We start from the raw sequence: 24,879 nt of genomic DNA on the forward strand, positions 1-24,879 counted from the left end.
ATGAAGTCGATATTTATATTTTTAACGGAAAAAAATAGTAATAATCTTCTCTTTATTTTATAATACTCAAAATTAAAAAAAAAATACTAATCTAGCTTAAATTGCAATAATATTTCGTGTCAAATTATCAAATCCATCCGAGTCATACAATAAACACCTCTAATCATCATGCCCTGTCATAAAAATAAAATAATAGGAAATTAATTCCGTGTCCATTTCATTCTTATTTGCTCAACATTGTATGCATTTTACAACTTTGTAATATTGATTTTCCGGATAATCTCACTAAAGTTTGGATTTTATGAAAGAGGTCCCTCTATTGCTCTCAGGTTTCCTGTTTTTCTTTATAAAATTCTGAAAATTTTTTTTTTTTTAAAACCGAAGCATAAATCAAATTTATTTTTGTTTTCATTTCAATTTTAATATAGAAACAGTGAAAATAATAAAATATATTCCTTTTCAACCTTTTGTTTATACATTTTTAATTACAAAATTATGAAAATAGAAAATAGAAAGGCACCATAAAGCCATTAGAATTTCTGGTGTGCATAATTGTTATTGTTGGTGCACACACAGTGTTTGCCCTAATGCCTGAGTTAATGTTGCTAATACAGGGATACAGGTGTAATTAAATTAGCAGTATAACTGATTTTTGAAACATATTGATAATCCAACATGGTTATAGTATTTAATTCCATCTATGATCTGTGTTATATGTGATGATGTCTTTGTCCTACAGGTTGGATCTCTAAGACTAGTTAAATAACCATTTCAGCTCGTTAGGAGATTAGACTAGTTAAATAAGCCAAGTTAGTTTCAGAATCAGTTAGATATAGTTAGTTCAACTTGATTAGAACATGATTTCCAAGTCCTTTTTGTGCTACTTCCGCCATGCTCGCATGAAAATCTCTACAAAACATAAAGAAAACCACAGCATTTTAATGTTATGCAAAACAATCACTACTGTTCTGTAATTTAGAATGTTGAGGTTTAGTTCAACAATGACAATGCACATCAAGAATTTACTGCTTTCCTTATTGATATTTGGAATTCGATCGAAGTACAAGTGTTCCACTGTAGTTAAAATTTACAATTCCAGAGGAGAAAATAGTATAAATAACTTCAATCTTTATTTACAAAAAAAGGGCAACCCGGTGCACAAGCGTCCCGCGTTTAACGCAGTGTTCCAATCTTTATTTACAAAGTTAGAACAAAATGTATTTACATCTACTGCAAAACTCCACTAACCTTAATCTTCTACTCTCTGGATCTCACCCATCATGATCCTGTTACTCACAACATTGAATCCCAAAACTGCAGGGCTAACCTTTTTCCCTTTCTTTGCCTTCTTCTTTCCACCCCCTCTCCCATATGCTTCTGTGTTGTCCATATCCTGCATATCTGCATTAGCAGATAACACAACCCCGGCACCGAGTCCAGTAGCTTTCTTATCGGTTTTGCTCTGGAAGGCTATTTCCAAAACATCTGATGGTAACATATCCTTGTAGTTGAGGAACTTCTCAATGAATTCATGTTCCGGGTCATATGATCCAAGGTTTTCTACGAGAAGCAACTCGGCTTCGGATCTCGATTGCTTCAAGCAAAATTCAAGGAAACTTGTATCTGCATCCAACCGAAACGGTTAGAATTACAGTTAACTTACTTTAGGGGTAATGACAGCAATCAAACAATGGAGCAGGTTTTCTTACCTTTTGTACCTATTAGCCGATCGCACTCACTCTCACACCAATCTCGGAAGCCCATTGCCTCTGAAGATTACAAAAGGAAATCACAGGTCAGCTTCAGAAGCACATCGTATATTCAGAATGCAAACAGCTCTATCCAACATAGCCACTAAAACATGAAGATTTAGAACACCAGATATGAAATAATGAAACAAAGAGCAACTGAGTCTTATTTACCAGAGTGCTTAGTCATGGCATCTTTTTTTGTTTTCAGCATGGATTGAGATGAGGCAGGCGATGATGATAGTAGAGAACGTTGCTCATTTAGTTTACCGCTCACTGATTTTTGGCGAGTTAAAGATGCAGGTGAACTCCCTTTAATGGGTACATTCTTTGAACCCCAGTTCCCTTGTCCAAGCTGAGGGAAATCTGATCTGTTTTTTCATAGACAACAAATTAGTCAGTCATAGTTCATCAAATCTTTCCATTAAAGCTGGATATTAATGAGAAAAATAATCAGTGTCAAAATATAAAAATAACCAAACAGGGAAGTAACAGAAAATATACTGCTTAGTCTCTTGCTTAGATTGCTCAATTGGACCCCAGAAGAAATCATCATCCCCAGGGTATTTTGACTGCAAAGAAGCATGAGAGTTTATCTGCATTGGAGAGGCAGCTTTGGATGGAGAGGAAGCTGAGATTGACCGTGAAGAACCACCATTCCGTGTAGGCTGGGAAGGCTGCACTTTCTGAGGGGTAGGCATCGGGCTTGCTGTGACAGCAGAAGACGACTTCTTCTCCTGCTCCTTTAGAATGTCCCTTAATGATGTTGGTTTAGGAAACCTAACAGAATCAGAAGACCATGCCAGAGAAGGAGTTGGGCTAGGTGGCTCTCTTTCCCCTTTCCACTGAACAAAGTCTCCCAAAGAAGGGCGTGCAGGTATGGCAGGCAGTACATCTTTTTCCTGCAGAGAAGAGCGGGAGCTTTTCCCTTTCTCAGTGGGACTCAAAGAAACGGGCACTTCCCCAACAGTTGCATTGGGCACAGAAGCTTTAACAACTGAACCCTTTGATTTTGACTTTTTTCGGCTTCTTTTGCTATCTTTTGCCTCAATGAATTCTGAATCATCCAGTGATTCTGACTGCACAGCAATATTTTGTGAGGATGATATATTATCAGGAAACTCAGCATCTTTTTCATCAGATTTCTTTGAAACTTCTTCTGCCAATAGATCATGGAGCGGACTTTTCTTGCTCTTAAGATTTTGAGAAGTTTCTGTTTTAACAAGATGATCAGCAGTGCCTCCTTCTCTGTGACTTTCACCAGACACCTTTCCAGAGTCTGGATCGGCAACAACCCCAGCCCAGGGTGTCGCCAGACTCAATGAATTGACAGATGTAGCAACCTCAGATACAAGCATTTGTGCCTCTGCCTTTCTTTGTTCTTCCTGTTGAATTTCTATCAGAGACTTTTGCTTAGCACCAGGAGCAGCCTTCCAGGCACGTCCTGCAGGTATTTTATTATGCTGTTTGGAAACAGAATCAACTACCTTTGACTCAAGCCTATCACCTGCTTCATCAATGTTTTGAGGAACACCAGCAGGCACGCCATTATCCTCATAATTAGCAGACTCTTTGCAAGCAACTCCAATTTGGTTTCCCTTACCTATTGTTTGTTTCAGATTTGTTTCAGTAGAATCTGGCTTTCCAGGTTCTGATTGCTTCGACAGCTGCAAAGATGCATTTTTGGGCAATCCCTTTGCTTGGTCAGAAGGCTGCAATTTTGAAGATTTTTGCTTTTTGGATTTCTTTTCATTAACCTTTTTGGGTTCTGGCGCGTCAATATTTTGCACTACCACTGACAGCTCAACATCGTTGCTTTCTCTTTCAGCCTGCTGCTCTTTATGCGCAATATTTGATTTGTCCTTCAGGTCTATGCTTAGGGGCAATTCAATCTCACATGATTCAGTTGCACAATTAATAGAATCACCAGGATTCTCCAGAGACTTAGAAGTAAAGTCTGAAACAGAGAGAGGTTGCTCTTCAATCTGGGGTTCCTCTTTAGATATTTCCTGATCAGGTAATTGGGGACTATCGACGACCGTTGGTGCAGGGAACATCTCCTGATTCTTCTCATTAATTTGTTCAGGAACCACAGGGCCCCAGCTTTTCTGAGAACCAGTATTGCCAAATAATTGATGTGGCAGATTTAAAGGAGAAGCTCCATTGCTTACATTATAACTAGTGTCTTGGCTGTTCATAGGTAAATTTAAAGAATCAGTACGGGGCTCATCATGCACACTGGGAATATGTGATTGTGAGCTCATGGGAAATATCTCCGGTGATCGAAGTTGAGAAGGATCCATGTGCAAATTCCCAATTGGAGGTGCACCACCCTGCATATGTCCAAAAGAAGAATTACCAAATAGCTGGTTGGATTGCTGGTTTTGCAGCACTTGAGACAGCAACTGCTGCTGCCGCAATAACTGCTGCTGCTCCTCCAGCTTTTGTTGCTGCTTCAGCAGCAATAGTTTGTCCAACAATGGCATCTGCTGAGCTGGAGCAACTGCCTGAGACTGCAACTGCATCAAGTATTGTTGCTGTAACAAATTCAATACTTCTGGATCTTGCGATATACCAGAAGAAGGTAGCTTCTCTGCTGCCAAAATATTAGCGGAGTTATCAGCTGCCTGGCCCAGTAAATTGCCCAATGATAATTGGTTTTGTGGTGGAAGCCTTTGCTGTTGAATGCCAAATGGCACTTGAGAAAAATTCTGATCATGATGAAAATCAAATTTATTCTGAAGGGGATGTAATCCACCCTGCAAGGGATGATTCGGCCATCCAGAAGCACCACTATTTAAACCAGCGGATGTCCTGTCGGATAATCCCTGGATGATTGACAGCAAATCGGAATTTTGGGATTGAGGTTGCCGAGAATTGTCGCTTGCTGAAGATAAAAGTTTTGAATGCAGTGCTGCATCCAGGGAAATATCCGCTTTTGGTGCAAGGGAAGCTGCCTCTGGCCCTGGCCAATACGGATAAGGACTGGGTAAGGACCTCTGTCGCTCAAGTGCTAAACTATTAGCAAGTAAGTAAAGGTTGCTTCCATTATCTACTCCTGATGGGCCAAGATTACCAGAATTATTCCCAATAAACCCTTGTAAACCTGAAATACATACATAAACAAAGGTGAGTTAATGACTACAAAACATAACCAATAACATCAAGGGTAAATAGGGGGGAAATAATAAATAGAGCAAAGCAACGCAAGGAAGTCATAAACCTTCGGATAATGCCAGACTTTCAAGTGGAGGACCTCCTTTGTTACCAGACATAAGTGATTCCAGAAATCTATTTTCAGCTTCCGTGGCAGAAGTTTGCCTAAGCCTAGGATCACTTCTCAACATCTCAATGTCAGTTGAACCAGCAAGGATATTCCCAGAGGGGCCAGAAGTTTGACGGCCAGAGATGTCAGTATAGTCATTTGGTTTAGTAGCAAAAAACCCTGGAGGGGGTCGAGCTTTAGCTCGTAAATGAGGCATGACATCACCAAGAGGTAACCATGGTGAATCAGCTGCTGAATTATCGAGACGAACAGGTAAGTCAATACCAAAATATCCAGACTCAAACCATCCAATAATATCAACTCCTTTGAATGGACCCTGAATTTGACCCTTAGGATCCTTATAGAAAAGCGATAACTCCTCTGGAACCATCTGCATTACTTTTCTGCTTCCAAGTTCACTATCCAAAATGCCAGATAGCTGCCTCTTAAGAATGGGATCTTCATTGGATTGCCACCTCCCTACATCTTTTGAGTCAGATGAATAATCCAAATTTCTTGACCTTAGACCATTGGTTGCATCTCTATTATCATGCAAAAGGGTGGATCCATGTTCACCTGCTGGCATGGTTTGCCGTGCAACACCAGGATGAACAGAACTATTTCCTTCAACTGACAATTCTCTATTACCGTGTACCTCATCAGACACTCTGTTATGGTCTCCATCTTCAACTCTATCTGAACAAATACATCATGGGAAAAACTCCAGGTCACTTGATACAGAAGCAATGACATTGGCAAAAATAGTAAATCAATGAGCAATTAATATTCAAAGATGTAAGCTTCCAAACAATGTAAGCAGCATGGAAGTATAAATATTATCTTGAAAATCCAGAGAGAAAAAAATCTAAAGAAACTATCATGTTGTCAAAAGAGACCCTTAACTCTACTCATAGGACTGGCTTTGTTTACTTCTCTCTTGTTAAGGATACATTTCATAGGGCTGGCTTTATTTACTTCTCTCTTGTTAACGATACATTTTTTTTTATCATGTTTCAAGATAACTTAGGATCCTGCAATTTACAAACTAGCTTTAGAGGAGTAACATAATGTTCACTTTTCATTCAAGAGAACTTGTATGATTAGTTCATACAGCCAACTTGCAAAATTTCGGAACAATTATTTCTTTAAGGTTAAGAAGACTTAAAGAACCCAGTTCAAAAGTTTTATCCAGCATCACGGCCTATCAGTAACTATAGATATAGTATATACCTTGCAGAGATGCACTTCCAGGCATCATTCGCCTAGTATGTGTAAACTCTGTTGAGCTCTTTCCATCTTTAGGCATCTGAGGTGCCCCACTACTAATAATGTCCCCTTTATCAATACCCTTTAAGATAGACTGTTAAAAACAAAAAGCATATGCTAAGTCACTTGAAATAATAATGTAATTCAGTAGAACAACGATAAATAAATAAATAATAAAAAATATCAATTACCATTTCCTCGGGATTTGGTGCCAGAAGGGCTAGAGGTTCCAATGGATCATCCTGTGTAAGATTAGCTACCTGCACAAAATCATCAACTAGTTTTCTATTTGTTTCCATTTTAGTCACTCTGTACACATCAAACAACTTTGTCCTACTATATCTAAAGGGAGAAGGTTCCCCATGTCCACTTTCAACTTGTTCCAGTAATGTTCCAGGAATAGAGTTATTCATGAAGCTACCACCAGAGCCACCCCGGCCATGTCCTAGAGTAGAGACTGGCGTCGTATTCTCACCACGGCCACGTCCATAGGAATATGCAGAACCCTGCTTGTTTGGTGTACTGTTATGGTGATGGGGAGAATCTAACCTTCCGCGGCCCTGTGAGAAGCTAGGTCTCCATGGCCGATAATGATCTCCCTCTTTTTCATCCTTTCCATGATTAGAAGTGTGAGACAGCCTTTTGTCCAGATGTATATCACCTTCTTTTCCAGAGTCGCTCCATTTTTCATGAAGACCTTCCGGTTCCTTATTATCGGGACCCCAGCGTGTGTTCCACTTACTCTCACGCCGCTGGTCAAAGTTAGTGTCTCTGTTTCCCGAATCATTCCGTCTATCAGCAGCACCACGACGAACTTCTCCAAAGTTCTTTGAAGGCAAATTTTCTGTCCAACGTTCCACTCTCCGAGAATCACCAAGATCTTTCTCTCCATCCCTCCACCGATCCTTCCGTATGGAGGACTTAGTGTCCCGCTCTTCATCACGCCAACGATCACGGCGTCCACTTTCTGAGTCAAGCATGGATGGCCTAAAGACATCCTTTCGCTTATGAGCATCATACACATCCTCTCCATTTCCAGATGTCTTAGTGGTCTCCATGCGATGGCCAAATGGAGGACTTGAAACCACATGGTTTTCCTGAGACACAATACAGAAATAAGAAACCGGAGAAGTAAAACACTTCGATGCGATTATAGAGCATTAATGGTAGGATAAAACTGGACACAGTACACACCACAGTTCCTGTTCCAGATTTACTTTCCCCAGGCTTTGGCAGAAGCCATTGTGGTGAAAGTGGAATTGGATTCTCAGAGCCTTGAACATCTGCACGAACACGATTTAAGCTTCAACGTTTTTTCTAATATCAAAAAATTGACCATTAAAGTTTAAAATTTTAACTAAAAAATGTTAAAATCACAGAAAACAAGCTGGAACAATATCAACAAAGTTTGTCAAACACTTTAATTCCCCCAACGAAATCAAATTCTAAGTTACACAACCGTAACCCTGAGCAATAAGCAGCACATGTAACAAACTCATGCAGATCAACTATATATTATGATTCACTACATCGATCAACACTAAACAAAAATGACATGGCATTGGCAGGACCCAAATTTCAAATGTTCAATGTTGAGTACATGTTTTGGAAAACAAACGTCCCAATAAGTCCAATTTTTTCCTTTTTCAGGCATATAGAGACAACTCTCAGCAAAGTGCCCCAATTTTATATGGAGAAAAAAAAAAGAGTGATATTCAGTTTGTTGTAAAACCATAAAAAATTTCACAGTCCGCAAGATCAAAGAGGAAGAAAATCGTCACACACTTCACAGTATCAAAAATACTAACAACATGCCATATTTTCAAAAAAAGATACAGCTGAATGTAACTTTCTCGTCCTCAAGTCCACACCGAAACATTGATACAAAAGAAGAATCTCAAAAATTAAAAAATATATAAACTTTCTGGTCCTCGAGTTCATATCGAAAAGGAAATACCACAAACAAAAAATTGAAAAAAAAAAGTAAAATTCAAATACAACAGAAGCATATCGAAGATAAACAAGGCGAATGCTCAATGCCGCAAAGTAAAAGCCTCAGTCACCCAAAACCAATCAAAAATACGTTTTTTTTTTTTTTACAATCAAGCAAAAACCCTAAACAGCACGAACCTTTGGGGATCTGCAATGGAGTGCGAGAATCGGATGTGGCGCGTTGAGCCATGGAAGAGTGAGTGAGAAGTGAGAAATGAAAACCCCTGGTTCGTGAAATTTGGTTGCAAGCGATGAGAGAGTGAAGAAGCGAAGCGCGGAAACATAGGGTAAGGGTTGAAGCAAGATAAAAAATTGGGGGTTGGGTGCACGTTAAGGATGTGGAACACCACCGGCGCACGTTAGCGCGTAGTGCTGACTGTTAGTAAACTATGAATGACGAGAATGTAATGAAAAATTATTATTCTTGCTGGATATTGGAAGTTGGAACACTCAATTATGTCGCACTCATTAATTTTTCTAAGCTGCTATTAAATATCGGAGAAAATGATAAATGAATCCTTTACTTCACTTTTTAATTCATAAATATTTAATTTTTTATTTTTTTTAATTTAGATATATCTATTTTTTATATTTATTTAGTTTTATTAAATATAATTTTTGTATTAATTTAGTTGATATGAATATTAAATAAATTATACTTAAAAATCAATACGTCTAAATTTTAAAAAAATTATAGACTTAAATATCAAACTAAAAAATTATGTATAAAATTTTTGTCAGAATTTATTTGTCTTTTTCCTTTTAAATATTATTATTTTTTTGTCATTATGTCGTCAATTATAATTATTTATATTAAAAATTTTGTATATAAAAAATATATAATTTATATATATATTTATTAAAATTTAAATATATAAATTAATATAATTTATATTAATATTTTTTAAATTTATACATATAAATTAATATAATTTATTTATTAAAAATAATTTAATATTTATACTAATTAAATAATAATTTAAAATACTAAAAGTTATTGGTCTCTATTTTTTTTAATTTTATTTCATTTTTTATTATTCATATTGAGCATGAAATTGTTAATTCTCTTGTTGGTTTATGGGTATTTTAAGAGTAAATCTCTTTTTTTAATTTTTGGCTACCTATTCAAAAGATAAAACAGTCTTTTACAATTTAATCATTTTTATCTAATCTCAAATTATTTAAGTAATTAATTTAAATAGTATAAAAATATCTTAAATCAATTGCTTAAATAATTAAGGATTGATTAGATCAATTAATTGAATGATTAGAAATATATTAGAATTTTCGTATAACAAAAAAACAAATAGTTAAATATCGAAAAAGATATTCACTCATATTTTAATAAATAAAAAATAGATGAAAAATTTTAAATCTTTTATTCCTAAAGTGAGTATTAAATCTATCATAGACTTGGTTTTGGTTCGTTCCACTAAACTAACTCCTATTATAGTTTGAATATAATGAGATTATTAAGTCAATGTTTTTGAGGGTGAATTTATGTGAACTGCCTATGATCTCATGTATGCTCAATTGGATCAAGAATTTTAATTTGTATTAATTTAACATACCAATTTAGAATTATTATACTTTTTTTGAAGAAATAACGTGTTATATTTTTTAATTTTGATTATGACATATCACTCTTATTTTTATTAATTAATAATGAACGTAAGTTTTTTTTTTTCAATAAATATACAACTCAATAGTGAATCATCTCAATTGAAAAATCTAATTATGATAGTCAAGCATTACAATTAGATCTTATCGCTTATTAACACTTAATAGACGTGAGACCCACAACATGAATAATCAATTTTTTAGATTAAATATCTCACTCCCTCAATTGGATTTTTATTTGAAATCACCTACTTCTTATATCTTCACAAAAAAAAAATATTTAAATACGTGTTTATGTGAAAATAATATTATAAAATATTAGATGAAAAAATTCATATTTTATAATTTAAATAAAAATTCAATTTAAATTTGTTATTTTTTATTATTTTTAGTTTTTTTTTTATGTTATATAAACAAAAATGCATTGGCAAAAAACCATTGTTTAGAATGTCATGATTAAGAGATAAGGAAAAAAAATAAATTGGACTAAATTTGCTTAGAAAAATGAGAATTAAAAAAAAATAATTGAGGGGACAAACCTCCCTTAGAATGCATGAGACGCCAACCAAAATTTGCTTAGAAAAACAATGTTTCAATGTTCTTTTAGAATCAAGAATAGATACAACAATTTTACCCTTTTTTTCACAAATAAATTTAGTGTCATAGTCTTCTGTCAAAGCTAAGCCAATAAGAAATAATGTAAGTAATCACATCCACTATTTTTATTTCTTTTTTTTTAATTGACCATGTAAAATACTTCGTATTTTTCTATATGTATATTCTTAGTATGACTCCACTAAAGTGAACAAACTGATAAAATAAAATATTTAAATTGATGATGAACAGAAAATATACAATAAAATAGAAAACGAAATGAAACGGAATAAATTAAAATAGAGTCAAGGGAACAAATTATTCTACTTTCTTGTTAAGATAATTTAGTAGTAAAATAATGGAGTTATATCCATTCCATTGTTGAGATGTCTCAATATATAAAATTAAAATGTGATGTATGTAACAATGAGTATTTATCATTTCGATCCAAATTGAAAGGAAAAAAATAAAGTAAAATTGAATGGATCGATTTAATTTATCATTTTTTATTGGTTTAATTAGTTTGTTGGTTCTTATAATTTCGTAAAATTTTTAATTAGGTCTTTGTAATTTTTTTTCTTTCAATTGAGTTCTTGCATCAATTTTTTTTAAATTGGTTCCTACATTTTTTCTTTTATTTGGGTCTCTACACCAATTTTTTTTTTTTTTAGTTGGGTAGTCCCTATAAAACTAAGTCAATTACTGCCAAAAGGGGCATAATTGAAAAAAAAAAAACAGTGTAAAAACCCAATTAAAAAAATAGTATAGAGATCTAATTAAAAATTTCGCGAAACTATAAAAACTAATAGAATAATTAAACCTTTTTTATTTTACTTTTGTATTCATTCGTTTTTATTTAAACCGAATAAAAAAACCATATGACTTTAATTTTGATATATTAGTGGCGTAAAATATTTATATAGTCGTGCAATTACGTTCATTTTTTTAGATAATCATTCATGTAATTAATGTCAAAAATAGTTATTTTTGCTTATGTTACATAATTTAATACACGTGTAAAATCACTTTATACTAACAGTGCAACAAAATTAAATTATATATATATAACCTAATCTTAAGCATAACTAAAAAATTATTGATCTAAAATTAATTAATCTCTTAATTAGATACTATCTCACTCCAAAAGAGTCATATCTTTTGTTGGGTCTACTTGTGTTCCTTTTTTTCTACCCTACTCACCATAGAAGAAGAGCCTACTAAATAAACTCTTCCAATTGAGATTTTGGAACTAAAGTATTACATTCTCTCCAATTTTGTTAACCACAAATTTAGGTTAAGTAATAAAATATAATTAAAGGATATCCTCTAGAACAAGACAAAAAAAAAGATTCTATTTGCTTAGGTCAAGGGGCAAATGCCATTAAACTAAAGTTAAAGAGATGAATATATACTTTGGGTAGTATAGTTAGTTATACTTGTGATGCTGCAAAGGTTGGTATTCTTGTTGCTAATTTGCTTTGATCAACATCCACTGTCGTCAATAATTGAGGAATTGACATCCCACCAGATATAACAATTTCTGTATCACATACATTAAGATTAAAAATTGTGCACGTTAAAAACCATGATCACATCATAATTAATCAAAAAGTTCTATCAATCAAATATAGAAATAAAATTATATATAGATGCATTTTTGGAGATTAATATATTTTTCTATCATAATTCACATAACCTTAGATATATGATAGAAGCATAACATCTTTATATGTTATTTTTTAGGGTTTGTGAATGATCTTTTAGAAAGAAATAATAATTTTTTTCCTATGGAGAAAAGTATCCTTCATAATCACATTTAAAATCTCCATCAATATATATTTTTGTGAAGATCCACAACACCTAAATATCCCCAAATCCCCAGAATTTTTGTTTCCAATGGGCATTATTTTAGAACTTTTTTTTGGGAGAAGATGAATTAGTCCTTCAATGCTTTTTTTTTCCCTCATAACCATTTAGGAAGATGTGTATTATGAGTTTTATATAATAATAATAATTTTAAAATATATATTTAAAATTTAGAGAATCCAAATTTATTTTTTGCTTTTAAGTATAAATCTGACATATAACACATGCTTAAATTTTTTATTTCTTTTAATGATTTGATTATTTGTATTTTTTAAAAAAATTAATAATAATTATCAAAGACTTAATATAATCAGTATTTTTTTAATATATGTTCTTTTATATATTTTTTTAAAAATTTCGGTTAAAAAAAAAAGACAATCCAAGTAACCAATCTATCTTACCAAAACTCAAATTTAAAGCGAATTTAGTTGACTTAAAATGTCAACTCTACTTGACTTTTGATGAGTTTGACAATTCGATTAGAGAGCGAATTAAGCTTATTTTACTATATACTTAGTGACATATTTAACAAATTGTTTAGGGAAGATAATTTCTCCAAAGAAAATAAATTGTACCTATGCCTTCTCGGACAGACAAATTGGGCCTTAGAACATCATTAGGGTTCATGAGAAGAATGTCACCCAAATATAAGTGGTTGGTTGGAACATAAACACATAGAAGCTCTTGTTCATCTCTGTTTGTTCTCAACACTACCGATGATGTTATGAATGCCAATGCATACTCTCCAACACGTGGGTGCCTTATCAATGCCACTTCCTTGAATGCATTTGAGTTTTGATCTGTTCATAATTACAACAATCTTGTTTCTAATTATTATACACCTTTTTAGACAAAAATAAAAACTTATATATGAAGATATTTTTATGTAAAATTATTAATTAAAAATTATTATCTAACGGCTTTTAATTATCAACTTTACGTGAAAATGATTGTACCTGGTGAAATTGCTACACTAATTTGCTTGGAGGCAGCATATATATAGCTTACAAGAGGCATTTTTTTGATGAACCATTCTCCAAGGGTTAGAACTGAAGTTCCCAACCATGATGACATGAATATTCCAACCAAGAATATGAATGTGATTGAGGTTGCAAATCCCAGACCTGTCATTGGTTTATTAATCAAAACCATATTAGTCTTGCAAATTCTGTACTACTTCTTATTATATTAGGACTATGATCACATGAATTCTTAAAGTTGAAACCCCAAGTTCCTAGATGGCACAACCCCATATGTTTCTCACTTCATTTTATGGGACAAGTTGTTAGTATTCATATACATTAATCTATAAATCTAATTACTCATATGACTTTATATGAAAATAATGTCTAAAATATTGACAAGTATTGTGTTAAATAGTCGAATTAAACATGTTAAATTATCTAACGATTTTTTACTATATATTATCTTTATATAAAAATATTTTTATCTGAATAATTATTTTATATACTTATGATTTTTTTCTATTAAAATTCTACGCTCCACTAATCAAAATTAGTTACTAAATATATAATAAATTCTAAAAGTTTTTTTTTAGAAATTTATTGTACTATTTATTATTACTATTTTAATTCAACAAAGGTAACATATTGTTGGTTTATCAAATGAAACTATGACCTAATTTTGCAAAGACGTGGTGATAACATGATATTACATGAGACACTAATCTTAGAGAATATCATTGCAATTTTTCTTAATTATAATATATAACAGGATAAAATATATTTTTTGTCCCTAAAATTTGATAAAAAATTTAAAAATACTCCTAAGTTTATTTTGTTTCAATTTCGTCCCAAAAGTTTTCGATTTGCATCAAATATATCCCTAATGGTTAATTTTTCAAAAAATTTAAGACTAATTCAATAACAATTTCATAAGAACAACCCTCAATACAAGCAAATCAAGCATATTTTTATGCATTATTGTTAGATTGGTCTTAAAATTTTTAAAAATTTAGTCGTCGAAAGTATATTTAATGCAAATAAAAAACTTTTACAACAACATTAAAACAAAAATAAATTTACAGATATTTTTAAAATTTTTACCAAACTTCAAATATAAAAATTATACTTTACCCTATATAATATCAAAGCAATATAACCAAGCACATACACAAATAACAAATACTTGAGCAATAAAAAAAATGAAACTAATAAGGTGAATATTCACATGTAATTGGCTTCATGTCAAGGTAATTATTGAGAATTGTTAAATTATAATTTAACAAAATTTGTCAAATTATTTAACAATTTTTAACGATCAACTGCACATAAAGACAAGTGTACATTAACTTAATAATAATACTATAAGAGTGAGTTGATAATTAAGAACGAACTTACCAAAAATATTGATCCCTAGATGATTAAATATAGGGGAGAAGAAACTATCCACAAAGTGGATAAAACCCCAAGTGATGTAGAATGTTATAGCGATTGGAAAAAGGATTACACTGCAAAATTACATAGTATTTTGTTTGAGACACTGTGTGAATATATGTAACAAAATAGAACCATCTCAACAATATTTGTGAATCCCAAAAAAAAAAGAACATAGAAGTTATTAGATAAAGTAAAGCATACCATCCTGTCATGAACTTCTTTGATGCCCAGCTGCGAATTACTTTTAGAAACGCCTGAATTATTAAATAACCAAAGAAATTCAAATTCATTTCACTGCATCAAGGCAAATTAACAAGATATATGATATGTATGTACAATAATTAACATAATTACTATTGGAACAAGCAGGGTTTTATTTGAAGTAGTGACACTTATGTTTTTTCGTCTAAATGATTATGAAATCAAAATATAATATCATTTTGTTTGGGCGAAATCCTAGTTATCTAAGAGAACATGTTAATATTCGATTTGATCTCTGAAATTTGAAGTCGAATTTAAATTGATTTTTAAAGTTATAATTGACTCAATTCAACCTCCAAATTTTATAATAGTAACTTACGTTAGCTCCTGAGCTGATTTTCGTGAATAATTTGTTGATTTTGTATGTTAACTTGTTAAAATTTGAATTTTTTGCCTAAATTTTATGTGACTAACACTTATTAGACCTCCTAAAAACTTGATTGGCTTCTCAACATCCTCACCAAGACGTCCATTTGGAAATTTTGTGCTGAGAAAAATAATTAAATTTCTAAAACTCTAATAAATCTTAATTACATAAATAAATGTATCATCGTCAACGGATATTAACTCAAGGATTGATGTGAGTTATGATTGTAAATTTTGAAGTTCAATTTGACTCTATCAAAATTTTAAGAATCAAATTAAATCCGACCTTAAATTTAAAGGCTAAACTGAATATTTTTTTCTTATAGAAACTTAAAGTACACACAAATCTTTGAACGTAAAAGGCAATTTCGTGAACACAATAATTTTTTTTTTCTTTGTAATAATGTAAATCAAACAGGACATATTACAATGGAGGAAAAATGATAGAAATTAAAAAGAAAAAATATATATAATTTGACGAACCTCTTGGCCAGTGTGATGATGATGTGGGGTGGGAGTAATAGGGCCTGGTGATGAATTATTAGAAGAAGATTTAAAGCCTCCATTTTGATCAGAAATGGTTGAGACAGGGATCAAAAGCTCAAGATCTCTGCTTGCAGCCATGATGTTTTTTCTTTGATTCCCAATTGTTGTTGTTGATGTTGTCTCTTTTTCTCTTTTCATGAAGAATTATTAATTAGGGGGAATCATGGATGATCATATGATTCATGATCATCAATTTGGTCACTCACTTCCTTAGAGGGATACTCGGAGAACCATGTAACAGAAAATGTTGAACTCTAACAAATCAATAAAGGGTTGTGTTCCATTTGTCCTCACCTTAATTCCTTCAATTAATAGTCTTAAATATCTACTTACTTTTATAACATATATTATTATGTGTTCATGTGTTTTTTTTTTTTTTCTCAAGGGAAAAAAGTTATTTTAGCTTCAAAGTTTTTTATATAATTGAAAAGAAAAATAAATTGAAATTTTCAAAAGAATTATTATTAGTCGGTTTTTATAAGAAAGTTGCAAATATTTTTTTAAAGTTTATCTAAATATATAAAAGTATTTTTTTCTTTTCTTTTTCCATTAAAAAGGTAACTAATTATATATGGACTTTAACATATGTATGTGTGGAATTGAGCCACGTCTATAGTTAACTTCGAAGAAATGGGTCATTTTTTTCCTTTAAATTATAAATTTAACTCAAAAAGCAGTAAAAAGGTGTTTCAAAATTTTGATATAATATTTTAACGAATTCTCTAAATTTTGAATTTACTTAAGAGAATAAAATATAATTTATTATTATTTATTTTATAAGTAAACAAAAAAATATAAAAAATATTTAAAAATAAAAAATCATATTTTATTTTTTTAAATAAAATTTAAAATTTAAAAGTTTTAAATTCAATTGAGTCATGTCGGATTTCTAATAAGTAATAACATAACTCCAATGATAGTGATTTAATTAGGATATTAAAACAAGATACATGGCTTTAGTTTGAAATTTTTTTTTTATATATATAAAAAGAATCATACTTTATTAAATTGATTTAGTAATTAGCTCCTTATTTTGATTAAGCAAGTGTCAAAACGTTAAAATTTTAACTTGTATATGCAGACAAACTTTTAAGAACTTGTTTGAAAACCATTTAATATAAGAAAAAAAATTCTATTTAAAAAAAATAAATTTATTTTTATATGAAATTTAATTTTATTATTTAAAATGACTATAATATATTAATAAAATAAAATTTAAATTTAAAAAATATGTAAATAAATTTAAAAATCAAATTTTTTTTAACTAATTTACAAATGAAGAAAAATGAGAATTAAAATTTTTAAAAAATTTCATAAAATTTACTTTTAATTGTTCCAAAATAAAAAAGAATCTAACTCTAAAGTAAATTCTAACATTCCAAACAAATTCTAAATAAATATTAAATTCGTGCCAAATTAATTTTTGATCCAAGCCAAAATAAAAGATATTAAAAAAAGATTTCCTTGGTTAATACTTAATACACATCATTCTTCTTCAATTATGCAGCCTTAGACCAAACCAACAAATATCATCAACATATAGATTGAGTTTAGATAAGTTCGCCTAATTTTTAACGATATTAAATCTGAGTATCCAAAAATGAAGCTTACTTATATTTAAAAAAACTAGTCATAATTTATCGAGTTTTATTAGTCAAATTATTAAGAATATAAAATTTGTATTCCAACTATAGAAGACTTAAAAAAAAAAGATCATATGACCAAAGTTTAAAAGAGGAAAAATTTCATTTATATTTGTAGTACATAAACAATATATATACATGGACCCCGGATTCCAAGTTTGACTCCATATATATAATAATAACAATAATAATTAAACTAAATCAGATTTCACCAGTTCACATACACCACAAAACACTGAACTAGCTTACTTGGTCTTTGATAGAGACATTTTCCCAAGAAAAAAAAAAGGAAAATTACACTTGAAATAGAGGAAGATCCTCCACCATACATGCATGCACACTCTCCATTCCTTAGTGATTAAGAGAGAACACTTCAAACGAGAAAAAAAAAAAGAAAGATATACTTTATTTACTTTCTTGATTTTAGGTTAGGCATTCCTTCCAACATAGACACAATTATTGTAACCTACAAAAATAAAAAAAAAAAAGATTGTAAAGTCAGCATGCTATTTTAGTGGGGGATGATCAATGAATCTAGGGTGGGAAAAAAATGAAAAAGGAAACACATCTAAAGAATATTTAATCATCCAATTAAACATGGATATGTGAATAAAAACAATTTAACTTTCTTTCATGTATAATTGAAGATCAATGTAAAAATATTTTAGGTTTAATTATTCTATTGGTCTTTATAGTTTAATCAAATTTTCAATTAGATCTATGTATTTTTTTTCTTTTTAATTGGGTTCCTATACAGCTTTCAGTTTTATAATTAGATATTTTTTATGTCAAAAATGTTAAAATTAACCGAATATTTCTCCTAAAATACATGTGATTAATAGGAAAAAAAAATATTTTTTACACTAGGAATGACCTAATTATAAAATTAAAAACAATGTAAGAAATAGAAATCCAATTAAAAATAGAAAAAATATAAAGACTTAATTGTAAATTTGATAAAACTATAAGGGCCACTCAATCGAATAATTAAACTAATATTTTATAATAAAATACACAGAAATAATTTACCACAACATTTTCATGCAATTCATATTATATAGCATCTTGTAAATACCACCACCAAAATCTAACATTTAGATAGAAAGGGATGAACAACCTAGTATTGTGTCAAAGATAACAATGAACGAACACATCGAACACTTAACAACGAAGTCTTTTCCCATTAGATAGAGTCGAAAAAATGAATCTTTTCAACACAAAGATTCAAAAATAGTACTTAGGAAATTGGGAACGAATGTACTTACTTGGATTATTCGTGGACAGTATAGCTGTCTGCGAGAAATCACAAGTCAATGGACTCCTTCCAGCAGATTGATAGAAGAGATTCATAGCAAATGCAGCATGGTTTGAAAGTGTATTTGGTTCAAAACAAGGTCCACCAGGTTGTATTGGAGTACAATCAATACCTTGACCACAAGCATAGTCCAAGTTTGCTTGTAGCTGCACATCCGTTACACCGGATTTCGGCACACACCATGTTGATTTATTTTGTGTTGTTGGCGGCCGTGGAGTCGCCGGAGACTTAGACATATCCGGAGTAGTCTTCAAACCAAAATTTTTAAGACATTAACATATATAATTGTTAAAACTTAAAACAACATTGTTGCTATTGCTATTACTAGTAGAGTAACATTAAGGTGAGAACTGTAGAGAGTGTGATCATTAAAGGTTGCAAAAAAATGGCTTCATGGCCATTTGAGAATTGTGCTTTGTTTCGAGTTGGACTTGGCCCTGTTGATGCTGGAGTCACCGGAGGGTTTGACGACACGGCCGGTGTCGACGCAGGGTTTGAGTTCGGTACATCCGGTGTCATCGGAGATTTTGACACATCCGGACTCTTCAAATCAAATTAAAGAAATACATTGTCAAACACTACTACACACTACAAACTCTAGAAAAGAAAAAGAAAAAAGTTTAACATGAAACTATGAAGAAGTTCAGATCAAAATACTTTCTTCTAAGATGGGCTAATATTGACAAACTAAAAGATTGGTTCTCTATACTTTCTTCTAAGATAATTGATATGATGAGATATGAATAACACATAAACACAAACATTTTTCTTACACTAAGATTATGTCATAATTATATATGTAACCATAAAGTCATATAGAGAGTTATAGTCATACCGGTGCTACAACAGGGCTTGTGCTATTCTGTTGTGTCTGCTGTTTGGAGAGACCAGCATCATAGATCATGGATTGATCAGGGTTGAATAGACCAAAAGATCTCTCAGAAGTTGGTCCTGGCTTCAAATCCTCATCATACAATGCGAAGATGTAAGTGTCAACCGATTTCCCTGGCATCAATGGTGTCCCAACCATGGATCTAAGGTGCGCGATGAGGTTGCCGTTGTAAGCCTTGGCGTTTTCAAGACTCGGACCAACCTCACTGCTGTCTCCTTTGTATGGCCAACCTGTCTCCGCAACCACAATCTCAACATCCTTAAACCCCATTGAGTTCAATGCAGAGCGGACAGCATCAACCTTCATTCAACCAACAACCATGTTACATGTAACAAAAAGCAGCTACTGAATTACCTACCCAGAATGCTCAGTTAACTTTATGTAAAGTAGATAGCTAAGAGTCGTTGAATGATTTGACAGGTTTGACTAAATTGTCATTTAACTGCTTTCAGTTATCAACTTTATACAAAGTTAACTGCTCAAAATACATGATAGAATACGAAATACATATTAAAAATGAGTTAAACAAATATATGGCAACTGATTTGTGAATTGAACTAATCATGAACTATGACGAGTCAAATATAACAAAATATGATTTTAAATTGCAATGGAGACCTGAGCATCAAACATGTTCATGTATTTGATATTGGTGTTGGGATCAAGCCTTCCAGCATTGGGTTGAAAGAGGCAAAAGGCCAAGTTATCTTGCCTCCCAGGATCATCTCTATAAGCAAAATAAGGGTAAGGGTTGATGGCAAACGGCGACCCCGTCGCATTGTTAAACGACAACAATCCTTGTAAAACGGTGGAGTATTCCGGGTGGAACCTCCCGGCAGACGGCGGCTCCGAGTCCTTCAAGACCGCCATTGAATGGACCGTTGACACCTGTATTAAGTACCATACGAAATATATGTTAGAATACAAAATAATCGTATTAGTGACAACTTTTATGTAATATGTAATGTAATTTCAACAAAGTAACATGAGAATCAATAATTTGACTGATTGATTTATTTGTTTAAATTTAAAACCAATAAAAAATTTCTTTGTTTCTAAAATTTTCTCCACATTAATAAAGATTTTATTTCCAAAACATATAGTATAGATACTAATATACTATAGATTGAGTTGAGAGTTGAGACCTTAATCTTGCCTCCTAAATTGGCGGCATTAAGGGCATTTTGGACATTTTGAATTGCGGGGAGCATCTGGTTCATGAGATTTGGATCGTTTGAGGTTATAATCTCGTTACCAACCGTTATGAGGATGATGTTGCTGGCTGGGTAGAAAGGTACAACGTTGGAGCTCACCCAGTTTTTGGCATAGTTTGGATCCGATGCAAGTGATGGAATGTCCCCATTTGCTGCTCCAATTACGATTCCTACAAAATGTTCAATTCAACGTCTAAGTTACAAACGTCTGTTTGTCAATTTGTAAGTAGAAAATAGTTAGATGACAATTTAATTATCTAACTATTTTCAACTATCAACTTCATAAGAACACATACAACTACATGCGAGTCTTCATCTTTTAATTTTAACCGGTAATCAGTAATTTACCGAATTTGATATAAAATATAAAAATAAAACATTAATTTTCAAAAATTTTAAAATGCCATAAAAATAACAATATTATATTACTTTTTATAAGTTACAAACTACTCTAGTATCTAGCAAAATGACTGTGCATTTACTCCCATTTTTTTAAAAAATATTTAGATAATTATTCAAAAGGTTTATGAAAAAATTGGAGTAAAGAAATTCAAATCTAGATTTTTTATTTTTTAAAAGAAATTTAGATCATTCGTAAAAATCCCAAAAAAAAAATCACTTCATTGTCAATTTTTTAATAAGTCTCAAGTTTTTAATTATGTTTACAAAAATTCGCATCAAAATTTAATCTCTACTTATTTTGTTATTTTAAAAACTTATTTATCAATAATATCTTTTGAAATCATTTTTGTAAACACTATAAACTTTTAAATATCATTTTATATACACATAGCCGTTGTAAAAGAGTGTATGTAACATAAGATGCAGAGTTAGGACAAGCACCACCATTCAAAACTTCCATCAAAATTTTAACACTAACTTTGAATTACTTCATTTAGTTCCATATTTTCTTTAATAAAGTAATTTGTAAACAAGTATCTGAGAAATGAAATTAAATACGGCACAAGCTATGAAATTTTATTTCAGATTTTAATTTAAAAAAAAAAGCAAATAAATAACACACAAAAAAAAATAGAAGTCAAGTTTTAATAATTGCAGTCAATTTTTTTATTTATTTTTAAAAGGTTTGAAATATTTAAAAACGCACCAATTCCAGTGTTGGCGAGTGCTTTGATAATAGCAGGGTCGGAACCGTACAAGCGAACTTTTCCGATGGCGGTGGATTGGAGCAGCTTGGCGGTGGTTGACGGCGGTGGAAGGTTATCAGCCACCTGTCCATAGTTAACCCCTATGAATGATTCACCACCTGCAAATAACAACAACAATATTTGATTCACTTTCATTTCCCTATGATGAGAGAAAGAGAGAGAAGTTAATTACTTGCGAGGTTGAATGCAAAGAAGAGAGAAAGAAGGAGAGTAAATGGATCAAGCTTTGTTGCCATGTTTTGAAATCTGAACTCAACGAAATCAAAGGAAAGAACTTGCAGATATATATAGAAGGAGTGAGTTTGGGTTAAAACTTAAAACTAAAAAATAAAAACAAAAATTAAAAAACCTGGAAAGTTCATAATACACAGTGAGCAAGTGAGTAGTCACATTAAGATAAAAATAAATAAATAAAGAAAAAATATATTTTTTTATGTTTGGCTAAATTATTTAATATAATATATGTCAATATCTTAGTTATTAATTTTGTGCAAGTAGTTATCTGAATTTATTTGTCTACTTATTTTTTACTTTTATTATGTCTATTTGAGATAAATAATATTATATGTATATCAAAAATTTATCATTATATATATAAGTTATTTGTATATTTTTTATTAATAGTTGATTTAATGATTTTTTTATTAATTTGTCTCCATCAGATAGACTTATGGAATGGTTCTGCGATTTCAGCTTAAAAAATTTTCTTTCATAACCAAAGATTATACTAATGTTAATTTATTTATATGCATTACGTATTTATGAGACCAGGCTAATATAAAAACAAAAGAAATCGGTAAAATAACTTGTGAAAATGATTATGGTTAGATTATAAAATATAACTTAATTTAGCTGAATAATTAACTTATTCATTTTATTAAATATGTCTTAAAAATTTGAATTTCACTTTAGATATAATAATTAATGAGTTTCTTATTTTATAAACTCCTCACTCTTTTTTATTTTGTTTGATGTGCGACTAACTTTATGCACTCATCACACTTGCAACATTAGCATTTCCTTAAAAAATTATAAAAATAACATATGTCCAAAGATTTTTGAATATTCATGAACGTTATAAACATTTCTTATTCAAAACCGCCACAAAAAGTAAGTAACATATATGGCTGCTTTTGAATTTGAAAAAGTTAGAACACATGAATTGAACTCGTATATACAAATAGTCAAATACAATAATACAATAACCACTTATTTATTTATTTTTTTTAGATGTGGATTACTAAGGAACTTTACCTTACATGTTAATCAAAGAACATTCTCTCAAGTATTGCATGAAGTCACATTAAAAGTTTGAATGGTTTTGAACGACACATAAAGGAAAGTATTTTATTTTAGAATCATGCACTGTCCTCAAAAGCTGCATTCTTTGGTATCATATTTTGAGGCCTCTAATGGGGGTCCCCAATTTAAGTAGAAAGGGTAAGGAAACCATGCCAAGGTTAGCATAATATTCAGGCACCAACACTCTTCGAATTTTTAGCACTACTACACCTCACAGGTTAGAATGGAACACTAGGATATTCTTCAAGCTGAGAAAACTTAGGGATGGAGTTATTTTTATTACTGTAAAAATATAATTAAGGTAAATAGTAATCTTAAAAAAATTACCTGAATTTGAGTAAATTTTTACAAATTTCCTTTAATTTTATCCGAGTTTATTCAAATCCAAGTTAACTAGTAAATTAGTTCGTTTGATATTAGAAGAAGTACGAAAAGACATGTCCAGAAGAAGAAGTTTCACTTAATTCTTTACCATTTTATTTTATTTTTTTTCGAATGTAATGAATTTAGGTTGGAGCCTTTCATTTTTTTTTAATCCTTAAAGTATAGTCCGTCTAGACTATTGATTTTATCTAATAAAATTTTACCCATTTTAAATTAAAAAAAGTCAATTAATTTGATTATTCCAAATTTTAAATTTAACTCAAAAGTTTAACGATTTTTTTAACAATAGCATTTATTTTTATTTATTTTTTAAAAAACCTTTTATGTCTAAGAAGATAGGGCTGTCAAAATGGGTCGTTTATCCATTTAAATGAGCGGACTTTGTCTATAAAATTAAGTCCATTTAAATTTCGGGCTAAACAGTTTGAGCGCAATTAACCCGAAAAAATGACAGATTAAACGGGCTAACCTGCGGGGCTTAATGGGTGGCCCGTTTATCTTTTTTTTTTTTGCATTATTTCAAAAAAAGTAGTGTTACGGTAGGTAACCGGAGATTAATAATAAGGATGGCGTTTGGCGGCCCAAGTGTATGATGGAGGAGAACTCCGGAAAGGTCCGCAACTTGGGAAGCTCCGTCCGACTTGTGCTCGCGTGTGAATGGGGGGTGGTACCTGCAAAGACACTCCGATGCCTAAGTTAGCAAGAGTGTAAGCAGGTCTTAGAGAGTATTGGACTTAGAGATACCTGAAGGGGTGTCAGGGTATTTATAGAGGCGAGCCAATAACCACCGTTGGTGTAGTGCCATATCTTTAGGGTGGTAACCGTCCCTATTATCTTGGGGAGGTTAAGATATGGCTTTATGAGACGGTTAGAGAGATTTTAGGGGCGGTTACTCATTTGAATGAGTGTTTATCTGCCAGCTAATCTCGCATCCGACCTCTTCTGACCAAGTCGTGGTTGATACCGACTTCTTATGTGAAGGCCGGTACTTAGCTAGGCTCTAATCCTTTAGATTAGGCCTTTTAGTTGGACCTGGG

General features: G+C 31.4%; 3 protein-coding genes across 6 annotated transcripts; all 3 read right to left on the minus strand.

Annotated features, from left to right (window-relative positions):
• Positions 1–434: 434 nt before the first annotated feature.
• On the minus strand, positions 435–8,734 carry LOC140179745 (protein ESSENTIAL FOR POTEXVIRUS ACCUMULATION 1-like). 3 transcript variants are annotated; one of them, XM_072219480.1, is made up of 10 exons: positions 8,410–8,734; positions 7,474–7,562; positions 6,471–7,376; positions 6,244–6,373; positions 4,972–5,709; positions 2,253–4,854; positions 1,923–2,119; positions 1,710–1,769; positions 1,249–1,623; positions 435–909 (listed from the first exon to the last, which is right to left on the minus strand). In XM_072219480.1, the coding sequence occupies exons 1-9, from the start codon at positions 8,459–8,461 to the stop codon at positions 1,250–1,252; spliced, it is 5,148 nt and encodes a 1,715-aa protein (XP_072075581.1). In that variant the 5' UTR covers positions 8,462–8,734; the 3' UTR covers positions 435–909; position 1,249. The 3 variants fall into 3 exon arrangements, with proteins under 3 accessions (XP_072075581.1, XP_072075580.1, XP_072075582.1); XM_072219479.1 differs by lacking the exon at positions 435–909 and having other exon boundaries at positions 1,015–1,623; XM_072219481.1 differs by lacking the exon at positions 435–909 and having other exon boundaries at positions 1,015–1,623; positions 7,474–7,596; positions 8,410–8,675.
• A 2,847-nt stretch (positions 8,735–11,581) lies between these two features.
• On the minus strand, positions 11,582–16,725 carry LOC140179747 (protein LIKE COV 1-like). The gene is made up of 6 exons (XM_072219484.1): positions 15,861–16,725; positions 14,952–15,004; positions 14,712–14,821; positions 13,308–13,475; positions 12,927–13,151; positions 11,582–12,025 (listed from the first exon to the last, which is right to left on the minus strand). The coding sequence occupies exons 1-6, from the start codon at positions 16,059–16,061 to the stop codon at positions 11,916–11,918; spliced, it is 867 nt and encodes a 288-aa protein (XP_072075585.1). The 5' UTR covers positions 16,062–16,725; the 3' UTR covers positions 11,582–11,915.
• Positions 16,726–17,650: 925 nt separating this feature from the next.
• LOC140179746 (glucan endo-1,3-beta-glucosidase 7-like) lies at positions 17,651–22,658 on the minus strand. Of its 2 annotated transcripts, none has more exons than XR_011873592.1 (7): positions 22,329–22,658; positions 22,096–22,254; positions 20,919–21,157; positions 20,392–20,661; positions 19,717–20,073; positions 18,832–19,424; positions 17,651–18,032 (listed from the first exon to the last, which is right to left on the minus strand). XR_011873592.1 is itself a non-coding variant. In XM_072219482.1 (7 exons), exons 1-7 carry the CDS (start codon positions 22,390–22,392, stop codon positions 17,995–17,997), a joined length of 1,425 nt encoding a protein of 474 aa, XP_072075583.1. In that variant the 5' UTR covers positions 22,393–22,522; the 3' UTR covers positions 17,651–17,994. The 2 variants fall into 2 exon arrangements, 1 of the variants encoding a protein (XP_072075583.1); XM_072219482.1 differs by having other exon boundaries at positions 18,832–19,129; positions 22,329–22,522.
• Positions 22,659–24,879: the final 2,221 nt, after the last annotated feature.

Source organism: Arachis hypogaea, chromosome 16 (assembly GCF_003086295.3).
Source record: "Arachis hypogaea cultivar Tifrunner chromosome 16, arahy.Tifrunner.gnm2.J5K5, whole genome shotgun sequence".
Taxonomy (NCBI): Eukaryota; Viridiplantae; Streptophyta; class Magnoliopsida; order Fabales; family Fabaceae; genus Arachis; species Arachis hypogaea.